The sequence below is a fragment of the Triturus cristatus genome, chromosome 10, assembly GCF_964204655.1.
Source record: "Triturus cristatus chromosome 10, aTriCri1.1, whole genome shotgun sequence".
NCBI classification, from domain to species: domain Eukaryota; kingdom Metazoa; phylum Chordata; class Amphibia; order Caudata; family Salamandridae; genus Triturus; species Triturus cristatus.
Window position 1 is genome coordinate 1,229,264,508 of NC_140593.1, and position 21,374 is coordinate 1,229,285,881.

At 50.3% G+C, this 21,374-nt stretch overlaps 1 protein-coding gene across 2 annotated transcripts in view; it reads right to left on the reverse strand.

The window, feature by feature from the left end:
* Positions 1–2,846: 2,846 nt before the first annotated feature.
* Positions 2,847–21,374, reverse strand: part of BGN (biglycan) — a 225,435-nt gene continuing 206,907 nt past the window's right edge. For both annotated transcript variants that reach the window (XM_085629820.1, XM_085629821.1), the window contains exons 7-8: positions 14,694–14,832; positions 2,847–4,433 (exon numbers count right to left, since the gene is read on the reverse strand). In XM_085629820.1, the coding sequence (XP_085485946.1) occupies positions 4,236–4,433; positions 14,694–14,832 (337 nt within the window). In that variant the 3' untranslated portion in view covers positions 2,847–4,235. The remainder of the gene's footprint in view (positions 4,434–14,693; positions 14,833–21,374) is intronic.

Genomic DNA, 21,374 nt, shown 5'->3' on the forward strand with positions numbered 1-21,374 from the left:
AATCTCCCGCAAGAATATTGCAGCACTGAGCAGGTGTGTACCTAGTCCTGCCATTGCTAAGCTGGTTAATCATAAAGCCAGGACTTCAGCCGGGTCTGTAGACTCTTAGGCGCACGTCCCCCCTGGGGTCTAATATAAAACTTGAATGAGAATGTATAAGATTGAATTCCTGATGAGAGTTCACTCACAACACTCTGCTCTGCTAACTATTTGATTCTTGGGGATTCTTTTCATAGTCAGATCACAGGTCATTCATGTGTGAGGGTCAGATCACAGGTCATTTATGGGTGAGGGTCAGATCACAGGTCATTCATGGGTGAGGGTCAGATCACAGGTCATTCATGCATGAGGGTCAGATCACAGGTCAATCATGCATGAGGGTCAGATCACAGATCATTCATGGGCGAGGGTCAGATCACAGGTCATTCATGCATGAGGGTCAGATCACAGGTCATTCATGCATGAGGGTCAGATCACAGGTCATTCATGTGTGAGGGTCAGATCACAGGTCATTCATGGGTGAGGGTCAGATCACAGGTCATTCATGCATGAGGGTCAGATCACAGGTCATTCATGGGTGAGGTCAGATCACAGGTCATTCATGGGCAAGGTTCAGATCATAGGTCATTCATGGGCGAGGGTCAGATCACAGGTCATTCATGGGTGAGAGTCAGATCACAGGTCATTCATGCATGAAGGTCAGATCACTGGTCATTCATGGGTGAGGGTCAGATCACTGGTCATTCATGCATGAGGGTCAGAGCACAGGTCATTCATGGGCGAGGGTCAGATCACAGGTCAGTCATGCGTGAAGGTCAGATCACAGGTCATTCATGCATGAAGGTCAGATCACTGGTCATTCATGGGCGAGGGTCTGATCACTGGTCATTCATGTGGGAGGGTCAGATCACAGGTCATTCATGAGGGAGGAGGTTGGATGAGATTTGGAACAACAAGCCATGAACAAAAGAGAGTTTGCCTTCGAAGCACTGTAATACTTCTGGTGTACATGATGTGACAAGAGCAAATAAGGGAGTGTCCCTTTAAGATGATTCAGAATTCCTGATGTGATTGTTACCAGAAGGAAGTACTTGAGGCACAAATACACTTTCTTAGTATTTGGTTTCGTCTCCCCCTGGAGACCATTGTGTATTTGTGCTACTTACCTGTTCTATTGTTGAAGTATTGTGTGTATTGAGATTATGTCTCCTGGTATGAGATACTGTAACTTGTTAGTGAGTGTTCATAATAAAATACATATTTTTATAACTACACTGTGTGGTTCTTTTTCCCTTAAGCTACACTATCTGATTAGTTCTGGTAAAACAAGCTGCTTTACACTCCTTCTGGACTAAGCCTGAAGGCTGCTCTTCACAGCTACCACTTGGAGAGCTTGCTAAGGTTGTCTAAGACCACTAAAACCACCATAAGGCGTGTCTGGATTAGTGCAGGGTGCTTCACTTATATAAGTGTGCACCATATACTAAGCCAGCGTCCTACAGCGACTATATACAGGGCCGTTGTGGCCTTATTGTCAGCCTCATCATGAGTCATTCTGTCTATGATTAACGGGCAAAGATAAAACAATATGTGTTTGTACCACTTTTTCCAGACCGAATAAGTAGACGAGGAATAATCCTTTATGTGGTCTAGGTAGGGGTAAAGTAAGCTGAAAGCCCCAAGGTGCTTCACCTATAGGGTGGCAGAAGATGGCCTTAGTCACAAGGGAGGAACATCTCCCTTCAGGTTGATGCAGATGCACAACACTTGTACTCCGACGGAGAGCTGTGGGCGTCCTCTGTTGAGTTTGTGTTTGACCAGAGGAGTGTGCTGTAATTCCCACCCCTAATCTCCAAAACAGGAGGCAGCATCCTCATCGGGCAGCCATGAGGAATATGAGAAACTCATTTTGCAAATCTGGTCACAGAGACCAAGGAAAGGGCCTGGAGTAGGCGACGCAGGAAGGTGCCTGCTTGAAACTTAGCCTGGGTCAACTCTTGAAATTTTACTTCACGGAATTCCGCAGAGTTGCATAAAAACTCTGTGAGATTCAGCGAGAGTCCACCAATGGGCAGAAAATGCATTTCATGCTCCGATTTTAGTGGCGGTAGCATGATCACAGGCTGAACAATTAGCATGAATGGCACCACACAGTGCGCAAGAGCACGCGGCCATTTGACTTGATTTTGCTGTCACGTGAGTGGGTAATCAACTCAGGAAGCAGCCTTCGGACCGCTCACTAGCGCAGTTTGCCCTCCTAGTGACAGGAGATCACACCAGAGGTCACCAAATCTCACTTGCACTTGCCAGTTCACATTTTGGAGCCTTGCGTTGTTCCCGTTGTCATCGCGTTGCTCAAGCAAGACAAATTTCCACCACATGTGATTGGCAGAATTTGGCAAGAACTCTACATTACAAGAGTAACACAGAGTCACCAAATTTCTACAATTCCTATTAAGAATTAAAATTCTGCCCGGGCCTACTTGAAACATATTGGCTGCCGTTGGCCAGAATTGGCAATGACAAAATGCAGATTGCTAACATGTCTGTGGGATGCCTTGAAATTCATGTACCTTGTCTTTCTGAAACCACTCTTCATGCCACCTCTTCTGAGTAAGGCTTGTCCACTCGACTACAGCTAATACTATACGGTAAGAAATGAAGGGAGTCATGGGTAAACGTTGCAAGCAGGATTGTTAGTTTCAGGTTCTCTACAGCTTTGTCCATTTTTACTCACTTTGTTGAGACTTTGACTCCTCTGGAACCCCGACAAACAACACCATGTATGCTCTGAGACCAAGGATGGAGTATTTACACACAGGACATCACCAGGCAGAACTCAAACAGACCTTTGTAGAAAACATTTTCTTTCATTTGGTATATATGTACATATGCATGAACTTGCTGTGATTTTAGATAATTGTAGAACTATTGTTTAAGGTGAAAGGTCACACCACTACCCAAGAGCGAATACATGTTTTAAGGAAGAGTTGCAGGTTACAGCAAAAAGAAAATACAAAGAGGCGAATCCGTCGGCAAGCTTTGCAGTCCTTCAAAGCTCCTCTCAGATGTCTTTTGATGAAGTCCTTGGTGCATCGAGAGGGGGAGTTTGGGGCAGTGGTGTCTTTCTCTCCAAGCAGGGGCCAGGACCTCTGGAGGAAGGGCCATGCTTCATCTGGGAGCAGGAATGGAGTCATCAGAGGAAGTGACATCCTCTCTCTCCCTCTTCCTCCTGTGAGCTCAGGGCTTGATTCCTTAGTGGGCAGTGTAGGCAAGTGCCTGGGGGGCCTGCTCCCAAGGCCTCCATGCCCACTGCACCTCATTGGGAGCAGGAATGGAGTCATCAGAGGAAGGGACTTCCTCTCTCTCCCTCTTCCTCTTGAGAACTCAGGGCTTGATTCCTTAGTGGACAGTGTAGGCAAGTGCCTGGGGGCCTGCTCCCAAGGCCTCCATGCCCACTGCACCTCATGCAATAACGCTGCGGCCAATCAGTGCAATAATGTCCCAGTGATTCCTCGGCTCTCTGGTGCTAAGCGCAGTGACAGCTTGTCGCGAGTGATCAGGGCGCACTGGGGCTATAATTGCTTCGGGATGGAGTGCCCCTCAGACATTTGGTGTGGGTGATTGGGCAGTAGGCTTATCTGTGCATGAGGATATCATTTTTGAATTATCATTCAATCATTGCAAATAAATATTACCACTGTTTGGAAGTCAGACTTTTCCCACAACGCTTTGTGTAGATTGTGAGACTTCGGCTACGCTTCACAATCCTGGGGGCGGAAGTGCAGCTAGTCTCACAGCTCCTCATTGGCACGCGTCCAGGGCGCCATCTTGTGTGTGCTCATGTCTGTGGGGGAAGTGTGTGTTTGTGTGCGTGTAGTCAGGGGTGCAGCTTGGACAGCGGGAAGACACGGACGCGCAGGCGCCAGCTGAAGTCGGCAGGTGGGAATGGGTCATCATAAAGCCGCCATTTTACTTTCCTTGGTCTCACTATGAGCTTACTGAATAGGTACTACAAGAGGTTTATGTACACTGACCTAGGGGAGCAGCAGCCGCAGAGAGCACACCACCACTATAGACAGACAACGCTCGGCTTGGGGGTGAGGGGGTGCAGTAGGATTGGAAATAAGCAGATGCAGTGTGGTTTTACTATCGCGCCCTCTTTCTCGCTTGTTGTCGGTTCATCTTGCTAGTTCTTGCTGCTCACTTCATGTCGCTCTCCTGCAAGCGCCTTCTTATTTCTTGTAGTTTCCAAACTGTATAGCCAGGCGGTCGTTCACACAGCGGAACGTGGCAGGCTGCACTTCCCAGTACGGCACAGGGTTGTTGAAGAGGCTGATGCCGTGGTAGAAGGCCCTCTTCACCCCAAAGCCGACGGGGCAAAAGTCGTTCACACCAATGGCTGTGATGTTGTTGGAGTGAAGATAGACGACCTGGGTGAGGGAGAAGCAAAAGCGAGAAGTTGAGTGTTTACGACGGCTAGGGATTGGTTCCCAGTAGGCACAAAACAAAAATGCAAATTGAAATGCAGTGTAATTTGTACTTTAATACGACGTATATTCAGTTGTATGTTGTGCTGGATGTAAAACGAATAAAGATTAAAAAAAAAAAAGAAGGCTAGGGATTGGTAGGGCATGCCCTATCTATAAGGGATGATGAGTGATAATGGATGCATAGGGCATGCTGAGGATAGGCAGGGCATGCCCCATGTCTATAGGGGATGTGGGGTGATAATGGATGCATAGGGCATGCTGAGGATAGGCAGGGCATGCCCCATGTCTATAGGGGATGTGGGGTGATAATGGATGCATAGGGCATGCTAAGGATAGGCAGGGCATGCCACATGTCTATAGGGGATGTGGGGTGATAATGGATGCATAGGGCATGCTGAGGATAGGCAGGGCATGCCCCATGTCTATAGGGGATGTGGGGTGACAACGGATGCATAGGGCATGCTGAGGATAGGCAGGGCATGCCCCATGTCTATAGGGGATGTGGGGTGACAACGGATGCGTAGAGCACACTCAGGATAACTTTGAACCCTAAGCCTAACCTTAAACCAAACTAATTTCATTAAATAGTTAATTGTTGTAATAAATTAATAATTAAACTAAATATTATGTAAACCTAACTTCAACTCTGACAAATAAAAAACGATTTAAATATATTAATATGAATACATTTAAATTAAATAAAGAATAGCTAACCTAACTGAACTTTAAGCCTAAAATCATTAAATACTTAATTCCAGTAGTGGCTGTGGTAGCAAACATTAAATTAATTACAATTAAATTAAATCAAATACATTACAATCCCTAATTCCAACCCTAATAAATGTGATGAAGTTAATTATATTGACATTAATCAACTTAATAAAATCACATAAATATAGCTACTTAACATTAATTATTACTTTTATTAATACTACAAGTAAGTTAAATTAAATTAAGGATGCCTACATTGCTAAAATAGGTAAAACAATAGTAATTACAGCAAATGATGACACATTTTAAGAATTTATTTAATAAAACTCCTAAATAAATCACTAAATATATCATTTTCATATTCTTTTTTAATGAATTTATTTGCATGAAAGAAAGTAAATATAATTATGTATTACTTTTGTTCAGTACATATTTACTTAACTTGAAAGTCAAAGTAATGGTAGAAGAATGAATGGGTTCAAACTTATGATCTGCATGGAGCAGCACTGATCCTGCAAGGCCAGATAAAGTCAGTGCTTAATTTGTAAAAGAAACTGTGACAGGATCCAATGCTCTGCTCAGAAGCCCATGGCCGGTGCAATTAAACATTGGCATGCAGAAAAACAAGGCTGGTAGTCTTAAACCCCCTCAGGACTCTTTAATTCACTGCCAGACACTCTCTGCCCCTTTATCTCAAATGTGATTGTTCCTGCTTCCTATCTTTGTGATTTTTGTTCAGTCTTTCTCTTTCTCTGTCTCTGCAATTTGTTTGTTCCCCCTCTCTTGCTCTTGGTAATTATCTGATATGGAAAAATAAATCTCGTCCCCAAAAATAAGTTGCGGTGGCCTCCACCGGCAATCTCCGGCTCAAATTAAGCACTGAAGAAACTCTTTCTTGCAATGAAGGGTGGATTTCTTTAAATCTTTCTCCTGCCTTGTAATAGGTGAGTTACCCCACGTTTGATTCTGGTGACCGTGGTTTTCAAGCAGTGACTTTAGACATGTGCCTTTATCACAAATCCCTATCTCTGGCACAGCACCTGTCTCTGACAGAGACCCCCATCTCTAGAACAGCTCCCTCTCTCTAGAAGAATTCGCTGTCTCTGACACAGCTCTCCACCTCCAGGACAGCTCCCTGCCTTGGCCCGGCTCATTGACTCTGGCACAGACCCTCATCTCTAGAACAACTCACTGTCTCTGGCACAGCTCCATGTCTCCGGCACAGCTCCCTGTCTCTGGCACAGCTCCCTGTCTCTGGCACAGCTCCCTGTCTCTGGCACAGCTCCCTGCCTCTGGCACAGCTCCCTGTCTCTGGCACAGCTCCCTGTCTCTGGCACAGCTCCCTGCCTCTGGCACAGCTCCCTGCCTCTAGCGCAGCTCCAAGTCTCTAGCGCAGCTCCATGTCTCTGGCGCAGCTCTCTGTCTCTAGCGCAGTTCCCTGTCTCCGGCACACCTCTCTGCCTCCGGCATAGCTGCCTGTCTCCAGCACAGCTCACTGTTTCTGACATAACTCCCTGTCTCTAGCACAGCTCCCTGCCTCTGCTCCCTGTCTCTGACAGAGCTCCATATCTCTGGCTCAGCTCCCTATCTCTGGCACAGCTCCCTGTCTCTAGCACAGTTCCCTGTCTCTAACATAGCTCCCTGCCTCTGGCACAGCTCCCTGCCTTTGGCACAGCTCACTGCCTCTGGCACAGCTCCCTGTCTCTAGCACAGTTCCCTGTCTCTGACATAGCTCCTTGCCTCTGGCACGGCTCCCTGCCTCTGGCACAGCTCCCTGCCTTTGGCACAGCTCCCTGCCCCTGGCACAGCTCCTTGTCTCCAGCACAGCTCCCTGTCTCTGACACAGCTCCCTATCTCTGACTCAGCTCCCTATCTCTGACACAGCTCCCTATCTCTGGCTCAGCTCCCTATCTCTGGCACAGCTCTCTATCTCTGGCACATCTCCCTGTCTCTAGCACTGTTTATTGTCTCTGACATAGCTCCCTGCTGCTGGAATAGCTCCCTGCCTCTGGCGCAGCTCCCTGCCTGTAGCACACTCCCTGCCTTTAGCACAGCTCCCTGTCTCTGGTGCAGCTCCTTGTCTCTAACAGTTCCCTGTCTCTGGCACACCTCCCTGCCTCTAGCACAGCTGCCTGTCTCTAACAGTTCCCTGTCTCTGGCACACCTCCCTGTCTCCGGCACAACTCCCTGCCTCCGGCACAGCTCCTTGCCTCCGGCACAGCTCCCTGCCTCTAGCACAGCTCCCAGTCTCTGGCGCAGCTCCCAGTCTCTGGCGCAGCTCCCTGTCTCTGGCATAGCTCCCTGTCTCTGACATAGCTCCCTTGTCTCTGGCACAGCTACCTGTCTCTGGCACAGTTCCCTGTCTCTGGCACAGCCCCCTGTCTATGACATAGCTCCCTATCTCTGGCACAGCTCCCTATCTCTGGCACAGCTCCCTATCTCTGGCACAGCTCCCTGCCTCTGGCACAGCTCCCTGCCTCTGGCGCAGCTCCATGTCTGGCGCAGCTCCCTGTCTCTAGCACAGTTCCCTGTCTCTGACATAGCTCCTTGCCTCTGGCACGGCTCCCTGCCTCTGGCACAGCTCCCTGCTTCTAGCACAGCTCCTTGTCTCCAGCACAGCTCCCTGTCTCCAGCACAGCTCCCTATCTCTGACACAGCTCCCTATCTCTGGCTCAGCTCCCTATCTCTGACACATCTCCCTGTCTCTAGCACTGTTTACTGTCTCTGACATAGCTCCCTGCTGCTGAAGTAGCTCCCTGCCTCTGGCGCAGCTCCCTGCCTGTAGCACACGCCCTGCCTTTAGCACAGCTCCTTGTCTCTGGCGCAGCTCTTTGTCTCTAACAGTTCCCTGTCTCTGGCACACCTCCCTGCCTCTGGCACAGCTGCCTGTCTCTAACAGTTCCCTGGCACACCTCCCTGTCTCTGATATAACTCCCTGTCTCTGGCACAGTTCTCTGTCTCTAGCATAGCTCCCTGTCTCTGACATAGCTCCCTATCTCCGGTACAACTCCCTGCCTCCGGCACAGCTCCTTGCCTCCAGCACAGCTCCCTGCCTCTAGCACAGCTCCCTGTCTCTGGCGCAGCTCCCTGTCTCTGGCGCAGTTCCTTGTCTCTGGCATAGCTCCCTTGTCTCTGGCATAGCTCCCTTGTCTCTGGCACAGCTACCTGTCTCTGGCACAGTTCCCTGTCTCTGGCACAGTTCCCTGTCTCTGGCACAGCTCCCTGTCTATGACACAGCTCCCTATCTCTGGCACAGCTCCCTGCCTCTGGCACAGCTCCCTGCCTCTGGTACAGCTCCCTGCCTCTGGTGCAGCTCCATGTCTGGCGCAGCTCCCTGTCTCTAGCGCAGTTCCCTGTCTCCGGGACACCTCTCTGCCTAGGGCACAGCTGCCTGTCTCCAGCACAGCTCCCTGTCTCTGGCACAGCTCTCTGCCTCTGGCACTGTTCCCTGTCTCTGACACAGCTCTCCATCTCTGGCTCACCTCCCTACCTCTGGCTCAGCTCCCTACCTCTGGCACAGCTCCCTATCTCTGGCACAGTTCCCTGTCTCTGGCACAGCTCCATGTCTCCGGCACAGCTCCCTGTCTCTGACACAGCTTCCTGTCTCTGACACAGCTCCCTGTCTCTGGCACAGCTACCTGTCTCTAGCCCAGTTCCCTGTCTCTGGCACAGCTCCCTGCCTCTGGCATAGCTCCCAGTCTCTAGCGCAGCTCCCTGTCTCTAGCGCAGCTCCCTGCCTCCGGCACATCTGCCAGTCTCCAGCACAGCTCCTTGTCTCCAGCACAGCTCCCAGTCTCTGACATAATTCCCTGTCTCTGGCACAGTTCTCTGTCTCTGGCATAGCTCCCTGTCTCTGACATAGCTCCCAATCTCCGGGACAGCTCCCTGCCTCCGGCACAGTTCCCTGTCTCTGGCACAGCTCCCTGCCTCTGGCACTGCTCCCTGTCTCTGGCACAGCTCCCTGTCTCTGGCACAGCTCCCTGTCTCTGGCACAGCTCCCTGTCTCTGGCACAGCTCCCTGTCTCTGGCACAGTTCCCTCTCTCTGGCACAGCTCCCTGCCTCTGGCACAGCTCCCTGCCTCTAGCACAGCTCCCTGCCTCTAGCACAGCTCCCTGCCTCTAGCACAGCTCCATGTCTCTGGCGCAGCTCCCTGTCTCTAGCGCAGTTCCCTGTCTCCGGTACACCTCTCTGCCTCCGGCACAGCTGGCTGTTTCCAGCACAGCTCCCTGTTTCTGACATAACTCCCTGTGTCTGGCACAGCTCACTGCATCTGGCACTGCTCCCTGTCTCTGACAGAGCTCCCTATCTCTGGCTCAGCTCCCTATCTCTGGCACCGCAACCTATCTCTGGCACAGCTCCATGTCTCTACCACAGTTCCCTGTCTCTGACATAGCTCCCTGTCTCCGACACAGCTCCCTGTCTCTGACACAGCCCCCTGCCTCCAGCACAGCTCCCTGCCTCCAGCACAGCTCCCTGCCTCCAGCACAGCTCCCTGCCTCTGGCACAGCTCCCTGCCTCTGGCACAGCTCCCTGCCTCCGACACAACCCCTGGCCTCAAACACAGAAATGTTGCTTCAGTGAAACATCCTTCTCTGCAGCAGCTGCAATATTATCGAATCCCTTCCCATCAAAGACAGAAAATCCAAGACCACCTAGAATTCTGGAACAAGATAAAGGTTTAGCTCTTCCCAAACCAATGATCCCACCGACCAATAAACACATGCTATCGGCCAGAAGAAATAAGACGAGATAACTCTCTGCACCATCCCACCCAAGGACCCTCACCGGTTCCTGCCCAGGACCAGTACTCTCAACCACAAGCACAACTATCTCTCAATCTGCTTCACTCCACTCCTGACATAAGAGAGGCTTAACAACAAGAGAAGGTGTTCCACTACTCATCATGCAGGACACCAAAACCACTCCCACATCCGGCAACAAAAAACCAAAAAAATAAGAAATACTACAATTCCGGACCGAGCCACAAGATGGGAGAATAATGCACGGCATAGTGAATCCAGAAAAGATTTACGCTGCAAAAATGAATATTAAACTTACGCATTCAATCCTTTACCTTCCATTGCTCTCTCGTGCACGTAAGTGCAGTGACTACCACCAGGACAAGAACATCGCTCTGGTCATCGCGCACTACATCGAAGCACTTCCCGCAGAGGCCAAACAGCAACACATCTTTCGTCCAAACAAGTTCACCGTATGGTACAGTGTGGGACTTGTCTGCTAATGTGCTTTGTCACCACATCAGGGATACGAAGCGCTACACTACATACATGTAAGTCAAGACACGGCCCACAGCTCAATGACTCAAGCACTGTGCCCTATCTCTAATGCAGATCCCCACTTTTCGAACAGCTCCCCTTTGCTGGAACAGTTTCATGTGTCTACCACAGCTCTCTGTCTATAGCATGGTTACCCGTCTTCAGTACAGCTCCCTGTCTGTAACACAGCTCCCTCTCTTTACCCTGGTTCTCCAATCTCTAGACAAGTCCCTGTCTATTGCACATCTCTGCTTCAGCAACCTGTCTCTGACACAGCTCCCTGTCTCTAGTACATCTCTCTGTCTTCAGCAGTTTTCAATCTCCTGCACAGCTCTTTGTCACACACAGCTCTGCCTCTCACTCAGGTCCCAGTCTCCAGCACAGTTCTCCATCTCTCGCGCAGCTCTGCCTCTCACTCAGCTTCCTGTCTCCAGCACAGTTCTCCATCTCTCGCGCAGCTCTGCCTCTCACTCAGCTTCCTGTCTCCAGCACAGTTCCCCATCTCTCGCGCAGCTCTACCTCTCACTCAGCTCACTGTCTCCAGCACAGTTCCCCATCTCTCGCGCAGCTCTGCCTCTCACTCAGCTCACTGTCTCCAGCACAGTTCCCCATCTCTCGCGCAGCTCTACCTCTCACTCAGCTCACTGTCTCCAGCACAGTTCTCCATCTCTCACACAGCTCTGCCTCTCACTCAGCTCCCTGTCTCCAGCACAGTTCTCCATCTCTCGCGCAGCTCTGCCTCTCACTCAGCTCCCTGTCTCCAGCACAGTTCTCCATCTCTCGCACAGCTCTGCCTCTCACTCAGCTCACTGTCTCCAGCACAGTTCTCCCTCTCTCGCACAGCTCTGCCTCTCACTCAGCTCACTGTCTCCAGCACAGTTTTCCATCTCTCGCACAGCTCTGCCTCTCACTCAGCTCACTGTCTCCAGCACAGTTCTCCATCTCTCGCACAGCTCTGCCTCTCACTCAGCTTCCTGTCTCCAGCACAGTTCTCCATCTCTCGCACAGCTCTGCCTCTCACTCAGCTCACTGTCTCCAGCACAGTTCCCCATCTCTCGCGCAGCTCTGCCTCTCACTCAGCTCACTGTCTCCAGCACAGTTCTCCATCTCTCGCGCAGCTCTGCCTCTCACTCAGCTTCCTGTCTCCAGCACAGTTCTCCATCTCTCGCATAGCTCTGCCTCTCACTCAGCTCACTGTCTCCAGCACAGTTCCCCATCTCTCGCGCAGCTCTGCCTCTCACTCAGCTCACTGTCTCCAGCACAGTTCTCCATCTCTCACACAGCTCTGCCTCTCACTCAGCTCACTGTCTCCAGCACAGTTCTCCATCTCTCGCACAGCTCTGCCTCTCACTCAGCTCACTGTCTCCAGCACAGTTCCCCATCTCTCGCACAGCTCTGCCTCTCACTCAGCTCACTGTCTCCAGCACAGTTCCCCATCTCTCGCGCAGCTCTGCCTCTCACTCAGCTCACTGTCTCCAGCACAGTTCTCCATCTCTCGCACAGCTCTGCCTCTCACTCAGCTTCCTGTCTCCAGCACAGTTCCCCATCTCTCGCGCAGCTCTGCCTCTCACTCAGCTTCCTGTCTCCAGCACAGTTCTCCATCTCTCGCACAGCTCTGCCTCTCACTCAGCTCACTGTCTCCAGCACAGTTCCCCATCTCTCGCGCAGCTCTGCCTCTCACTCAGCTCACTGTCTCCAGCACAGTTCTCCATCTCTCGCGCAGCTCTGCCTCTCACTCAGCTCACTGTCTCCAGCACAGTTCTCCATCTCTCACACAGCTCTGCCTCTCACTCAGCTCACTGTCTCCAGCACAGTTCTCCATCTCTCGCACAGCTCTGCCTCTCACTCAGGTTCCTGTCTCCAGCACAGTTCTCCATCTCTCGCACAGCTCTGCCTCTCACTCAGCTCACTGTCTCCAGCACAGTTCTCCATCTCTCGCACAGCTCTGCCTCTCACTCAGCTCACTGTCTCCAGCACAGTTCTCCATCTCTCGCACAGCTCTGCCTCTCACTCAGCTCACTGTCTCCAGCACAGTTCTCCATCTCTCGCACAGCTCTGCCTCTCACTCAGCTCACTGTCTCCAGCACAGTTCTCCATCTCTCGCGCAGCTCTGCCTCTCACTCAGCTCACTGTCTCCAGCACAGTTCTCCATCTCTCGCGCAGCTCTGCCTCTCACTCAGCTTCCTGTCTCCAGCACAGTTCTCCATCTCTCGCGCAGCTCTGCCTCTCACTCAGCTTCCTGTCTCCAGCACAGTTCTCCATCTCTCGCACAGCTCTGCCTCTCACTCAGCTCACTGTCTCCAGCACAGTTCCCCATCTCTCGCGCAGCTCTGCCTCTCACTCAGCTCACTGTCTCCAGCACAGTTCTCCATCTCTCGCGCAGCTCTGCCTCTCACTCAGCTTCCTGTCTCCAGCACACTTCCCCATCTCTCGCACAGCTCTGCCTCTCACTCAGCTCACTGTCTCCAGCACAGTTCTCCATCTCTCGCACAGCTCTGCCTCTCACTCAGCTCACTGTCTCCAGCACAGTTCTCCATCTCTCGCACAGCTCTGCCTCTCACTCAGCTCACTGTCTCCAGCACAGTTCTCCATCTCTCGCGCAGCTCTGCCTCTCACTCAGCTTCCTGTCTCCAGCACAGTTCTCCATCTCTCGCGCAGCTCTGCCTCTCACTCAGCTTCCTGTCTCCAGCACAGTTCTCCATCTCTCGCACAGCTCTGCCTCTCACTCAGCTCACTGTCTCCAGCACAGTTCTCCATCTCTCGCGCAGCTCTGCCTCTCACTCAGTTCACTGTCTCCAGCACAGTTCTCCATCTCTCGCGCAGCTCTGCCTCTCACTCAGCTTCCTGTCTCCAGCACAGTTCTCCATCTCTCGCGCAGCTCTGCCTCTCACTCAGCTTCCTGTCTCCAGCACAGTTCTCCATCTCTCGCACAGCTCTGCCTCTCACTCAGCTCACTGTCTCCAGCACAGTTCCCCATCTCTCGTGCAGCTCTGCCTCTCACTCAGCTCACTGTCTCCAGCACAGTTCTCCATCTCTCGCGCAGCTCTGCCTCTCACTCAGCTTCCTGTCTCCAGTACAGTTCCCCATCTCTCGCACAGCTCTGCCTCTCACTCAGCTCACTGTCTCCAGCACAGTTCTCCATCTCTCGCACAGCTCTGCCTCTCACTCAGCTCACTGTCTCCAGCACAGTTCTCCATCTCTCGCACAGCTCTGCCTCTCACTCAGCTCACTGTCTCCAGCACAGTTCTCCATCTCTCGCGCAGCTCTGCCTCTCACTCAGCTTCCTGTCTCTAGCACAGTTCTCCATCTCTCGCGCAGCTCTGCCTCTCACTCAGCTCACTGTCTCCAGCACAGTTCTCCATCTCTCACACAGCTCTGCCTCTCACTCAGCTCACTGTCTCCAGCACAGTTCTCCATCTCTCGCACAGCTCTGCCTCTCACTCAGCTCACTGTCTCCAGCACAGTTCTCCATCTCTCGCGCAGCTCTGCCTCTCACTCAGCTCACTGTCTCCAGCACAGTTCTCCATCTCTCACACAGCTCTGCCTCTCACTCAGCTCACTGTCTCCAGCACAGTTCTCCATCTCTCGCACAGCTCTGCCTCTCACTCAGCTCACTGTCTCCAGCACAGTTCTCCATCTCTCACACAGCTCTGCCTCTCACTCAGCTCACTGTCTCCAGCACAGTTCTCCATCTCTCGCACAGCTCTGCCTCTCACGCAGCTCACTGTCTCCAGCACAGTTCTCCATTTCTCACACAGCTCCGCCTCTCACTCAGCTCACTGTCTCCAGCACAGTTCTCCATCTCTCGCACAGCTCTGCCTCTCACTCAGCTCCCTGTCTCCAGCACAGTTCTCCATCTCTCACACAGCTCTACCTCTCACTCAGCTCACTGTCTCCAGCACAGTTCCCCATCTCTCGCACAGCTCTACCTCTCACTCAGGTCCCAGTCTCTAGCGCAGCTCTCTATCTTTAGAACAGCTCACCTATGGATTTGCTACGCTCTCCTACTTACGATATGTCTCTTATGTGCCTTAAGTGTACTAAGGGTTTGGGGACGGTGTTGCTTTGGCACAAAGGTTACGGATGGATATTCCTTTATATCCTATGGCACTTGTAAGACGGCGAACATGATAAAATGAAGGGAGGACGCCGGGAGGAGTGGTGGTGAGAAGACATGGCCCAGCGGGCAGCAGCCGAGCGCAGGGGACTTACCTGCAGGTACTTGAGGTCGGGGAGTCCTGGTGGCACCCTGGACAGCTTGTTGTGGTCCAGGTGCAGCTCCCGGAGGGTGGGCATGTAGGGCAGGCTCCCATTCTCAATCATCCGGATCTTGTTGTGCCCCAGTCCCAGCCTGGAAAGTCACATACAGAGAAGGCATGTTTATTTACATGAGCAGAAGTTACCATCGCCAAGTATGAAACAGGTACATGCATGAACACGCCAGAGAAAAAGCATCTACACCCAGAAGAGTTTCAGTGTCTTTCTTTCTATGGTTTCTTCATGGGGGGAGGTTTGGCCACTTTGCATCATGGTAGTTAAAGGGACATTCCTTTGATCACACAATATACATGAAGGACCGAGGACTGGCCACGACTGCCGAACTCAAACTTGGAGATGTTGATTAATCAAAATGTCAAAGCCCTTTAAAACTAGACCCCTGTTCACCTGGCTACACACTAACGACATCTGGAGGTCAATGCCAGACGAGTTACATCTGGAGGTCAACGCTAACGCTAAACTAGCTGCAACACGAGGTCAATGCCAGACTGGATACAACTGGAGGTCAATGCAAGACGAGCAACATACAGAGGTCAATGTTAGTCGAGCTACATCTGGAGGTCAATGCCAGATGAGCAACATCTGGAGGTCATCGCCAGACGAGATACATCAAGAGGTCAACGCCAGACGAGCTACATCTGGAGGTCAACACAAGATGAGCTGCATCTGGAGGTCAATGCCAGATGAGCAACATCTGGAGGTCATCGCCAGATGAGATACATCTGGAGGTCAACGCTAAACTAGCTGCAACATGAGGTTAATGCCAGACTGGCTACATTTGGAGGTAAACGCCAGATGATCTACATCTGGAGGTCAACGCCAGATGATCTACATCTGGAGGTCAACGCCAGATGATCTACATCTGGAGGTCAACGCCAGACGAGCTAAATCCGGATGTCAACACAAGATGAGCTACATCCAGAGGTCAACGCCAGGCAAGCTACAAATGGAGGTCAACGCCACACGAGCGACAGCTGGAGGTCAATGCTAAACTAGCTGAAACATGAGGTTAATGCCAGACTGGCTACATTTGGAGGTAAACGCCAGATGAGATAAATCAAGAGGTCAACGCCAGACGAGCTACATCTGGAGGTCAACACGAGATGAACTACATCTGGAGGTCAATGCCAGATGAGTTACATCTGGAGGTCAACTCTAGACTAGCTGCAACATGAGGTTAATGCCAGACTGGCTACATCTGGAGGTCAATGACAGACGAGCTGCATCTAGAGGTCAATGCCAGAAAAGCTACATCTTGGGGTCAACACCATGGGAGCAACATCTGGAGGTCAACACCACACAAGATACATCCCGAGGTCAATGCCAGACGAGCTACAGCTGGAGGTAAGCTCTAGACTAGCTACAACATGAGGTTAATGCCAGACTGGCTACATACGGAGGTCAACTCCAGACGAGAAGCGCCGACATCACCAGGTTAGAAACGAAGCGCTGCCAGAAGGAGGACACAAAAAACAAGCCTTGCGAGCCCAAACCTCAGGAGCTGGCACGTCCCCTCTGACACCAGAACAGCACCAACTCTCCTACAATTAGGGAGGAAACTGAAGGGTCATCTCTTCAAGGAACACTACCTCAAAGAGACTGACATCCCACTGTTTGGCCAGCTCTCCTACCTCCCTCTGTCATCCATCCCATGTATACCCACTGGAGTGTGGACCCCGTGCAGCTATACGTAGCTAGTCAGGAAGGTTTGAAATATCAAAACCTACATACATAGTGGAAGTGACAACACAAACACTATGTCCTTCTGATACATCAGAGGAAGTAAAAACATGAGACCCTTGACCCTGTAAGTGAAGAAAATGATACTTACCCCAATGTCAGAACAAGATGTGACTTTATAAGACATAAAAACGCATCTAAGTAGTTCTTCGATAGAGGCGCATTTCATCAGGATTACTAACGGGACACGAAGCATCTACTAAGGGGTTCGCGATAGAGACGCATTTCATCAGGAATTACTACAGGGACACGAAGCATCTACTAAGGGGTTCACGATAGAGGCGCATTCCCTCAGGATTACGAACGGGACACGAAGCATCTACTAAGGGGTTCACGATAGAGACGCATTCCCTCAGGATTACTACAGGGACACGAAGCATCTACTAAGGGGTTCACGATAGAGGCGCATTCCCTCAGGATTACGAACGGGACACGAAGCATCTACTAAGGGGTTCACGATAGACGCGCATTTCATCAGGATTACTAACGGGACACGAAGCATCTACTAAGGGGTTCACGATAGAGACGCATTTCATCAGGATTACTAACGGGACACGAAGCATCTACTAAGGGGTTCACGATAGAGGCGCATTTCATCAGGATTACTAACGGGACACAAAGCATCTACTAAGGGGTTCACGATAGACGCGCATTTCATCAGGATTACTAACGGGACACGAAGCATCTACTAAGTGGTTCACGATAGAGACGCATTCCCTTAGAATTACTAACGGGACACGAAGCATCTACTAAGGGGGTCTTCGATAGAGGCGCATTTCATCAGGATTACTACAGGGACACGAAGCATCTACTAAGGGGGTCTTCGATAGAGGCGCATTTCATCAGGATTACTACAAGGACACGAAGCATCTACTAAGGGGGTCTTCGATAGAGGCGCATTTCATCAGGATTACTAACGGGACACGAAGCATCTACTAAGGGGTTCACGATAGAGACGCATTTCATCAGGATTACTAACGGGACACGAAGCATCTACTAAGGGGTTCACGATAGAGACGCATTTCATCAGGATTACTACAGGGACACGAAGCATCTACTAAGGGGGTCACGATAGAGACACATTTCATCAGGATTACTAACGGGACACGAAGCATCTACTAAGGGGGTCACGATAGAGGCGCATTTCATCAGGATTACTAACGGGACACGAAGCATCTACTAAGGGGTTCACGATAGAGGCGCATTTCATCAGGATTACTACAGGGACACAAAGCATCTACTAAGGGGTTCACGATAGAGACGCATTTCATCAGGATTACCAACGGGACACGAAGCATCTACTAAGGGGGTCACGATAGAGACGCATTTCATCAGGATTACTAACGGGACACGAAGCATCTACTAAGGGGTTCACGATAGAGGCGCATTTCATCAGGATTACTAACGGGACACGAAGCATCTACTAAGGGGTTCACGATAGAGACGCATTTCATCAGGATTACTAACGGGACACGAAGCATCTACTAAGGGGTTCACGATAGAGACGCACTTCATCAGGATTACTAACGGAACACGAAGCATCTACTAAGGGGTTCACGATAGAGACGCATTTCATCAGGATTACTACAGGGACACGAAGCATCTACTAAGGGGTTCACGATAGAGACGCATTTCATCAGGATTACTAACGGGACACAAAGCATCTACTAAGGGGTTCACGATAGAGACGCATTTCATCAGGATTACTACAGGGACACGAAGCATCTACTAAGGGGTTCACGATAGAGGCGCATTTCATCAGGATTACTAACGGGACACGAAGCATCTACTAAGGGGTTCACGATAGAGACGCACTTCATCAGGATTACTAACGGGACACGAAGCATCTACTAAGGGGTTCACGATAGAGGCGCATTTCATCAGGATTACTACAGGGACACGAAGCATCTACTAAGGGGTTCACGATAGAGGCGCATTTCATCAGGATTACTAACGGGACACGAAGCATCTACTAAGGGGTTCACGATAGAGACGCATTTCATCAGGATTACTACAGGGACACGAAGCATCTACTAAGGGGGTCACGATAGAGACACATTTCATCAGGATTACTAACGGGACACGAAGCATCTACTAAGGGGGTCACGATAGAGGCGCATTTCATCAGGATTACTAACGGGACACGAAGCATCTACTAAGGGGTTCACGATAGAGACGCATTTCATCAGGATTACTACAGGGACACGAAGCATCTACTAATGGGTTCACGATAGAGGCGCATTTCATCAGGATTACTAACGGGACACGAAGCATCTACTAAGGGGTTCACGATAGAGACGCACTTCATCAGGATTACTAACGGGACACGAAGCATCTACTAAGGGGTTCACGATAGAGGCGCATTTCATCAGGATTACTACAGGGACACGAAGCATCTACTAAGGGGGTCTTCAATAGAGACGCATTTCATCAGGATTACTACAGGGACACGAAGCATCTACTAAGGGGGTCTTCGATAGAGGCGCATTTCATCAGGATTACTAACGGGACACGAAGCATCTACTAAGGGGTTCACGATAGAGACGCATTTCATCAGGATTACTAACGGGACACGAAGCATCTACTAAGGGGTTCACGATAGAGATGCATTTCATCAGGATTACTAACGGGACACAAAGCATCTACTAAGGGGTTCACGATAGAGGCGCATTTCATCAGGATTACTAACGGGACACGAAGCATCTACTGAGGGGTTCACGATAGAGGCGCATTTCATCAGGATTACTACAGGAACACGAAGCATCTACTAAGGGGTTCACGATAGAGGCGCATTTCATCAGGATTACGAACGGGACACGAAGCATCTACTGAGGGGTTCACGATAGAGACACATTTCATCAGGATTACGAACGGGACACGAAGCATCTACTGAGGGGTTCACGATAGAGACGCATTTCATCAGGATTACGAACGGGACACGAAGCATCTACTGAGGGGTTCACGATAGAGACACATTTCATCAGGATTACTAACGGGACACAAAGCATCAACTAAGGGGGTCACGATAGAGACGCATTTCATCAGGATTACTAACGGAACACGAAGCATCTACTAAGGGGTTCACGATAGAGACGCATTTCATCAGGATTACTAACGGGACACGAAGCATCTAATTAGGGGGTCTTCGATAGAGACGCATTTCATGAGGATTACTACAGGGACACAAAGCATCTACTAAGAGGTTCACGATAGAGGCGCACTTCATCAGGATTACTACAGGGACACGAAGCATCTACTAAGGGGTTCACGATAGAGGCGCATTTCATCAGGATTACTAACGGAACACGAAGCATCTAATTAGGGGAACTTCGATAGAGACACATTTCATCAGGATTACTAACGGAACACGAAGCATCTACTAAGGGGTTCACGATAGAGACGCATTCCCTTAGGATTACTAACGGGACACGAAGCATCTACTAAGGGGTTCACGATAGAGGCGCACTTCATCAGGATTACTAACGGGACACGAAGCATCTACTAAGGGGTTCACGATAGAGGCGCATTTCATCAGGATTACTAACGAGACACAAAGCATCTACTAAGGGGGTCACGATAGAGGCGCATTTCATCAGGATTACTAACGGGACACGAAGCATCTACTAAGGGGTTCACGATAGAGACGCATTTCATCAGGATTACTAACGGGACACGAAGCATCTACTAAGGGGTTCACGATAGAGGCGGATTTCATCAGGATTACTACAGGAACACGAAGCATCTACTAAGGGGTTCACGATAGAGGCGCATTTCATCAGGATTACTAACGGGACACGAAGCATCTACTAAGGGGAACTTCGATAGAGGCGCATTTCATCAGGATTACGAACGGGACACGAAGCATCTACTAAGGGGTTCACGATAGAGACACATTTCATCAGGATTACTAACGGGACACAAAGCATCTACTAAGGGGTTCACGATAGAGGCGCATTTCATCAGGATTACTAACGGAACACGAAGCATCTACTAAGGGGGTCACAATAGAGACGCTTTTCATCAGGATTACTAACGGGACACGAAGCATCTACTAAGGGGTTCACGATAGAGGCGCACTTCATCAGGATTACTAACGGGACACGAAGCATCTACTAAGGGGTTCACGATAGAGGCGCACTTCATCAGGATCACTAACGGGACACGAAGCATCTACTAAGGGGTTCACGATAGAGGCGCATTTCATCAGGATTACTAACGGGACACGAAGCATCTACTAAGGGGTTCACGATAGAGACGCACTTCATCAGGATTACTACAGGGACACGAAGCATCTACTAAGGGGTTCACGATAGAGACACATTTCATCAGGATTACTAACGGGACACAAAGCATCTACTAAGGGGTTCACGATAGAGGCGCATTTCATCAGGATTACTACAGGAACACGAAGCATCTACTAAGGGGTTCACGATAGAGGCGCATTTCATCAGGATTACGAACGGGACACGAAGCATCTACTAAGGGGTTCACGATAGAGGCGCATTTCATCAGGATTACTACAGGAACACGAAGCATCTACTAAGGGGTTCACGATAGAGGCGCATTTCATCAGGATTACTACAGGGACACAAAGCATCTACTAAGGGGTTCACGATAGAGGCGCATTTCATCAGGATTACTAACGGGACACGAAGCATCTACTAAGGGGTTCACGATAGAGGCCCATTTCATCAGGATTACTAACGGGACACGAAGCATCTACTAAGGGGTTCACGATAGAGGCGCATTTCATCAGGATTACTAACGGGACACGAAGCATCTACTAAGGGGTTCGCGATAGAGGCGCATTTCATCAGGATTACTAACGGGACACGAAGCATCTACTAAGGGGTTCACGATAGACGCGCATTTCAT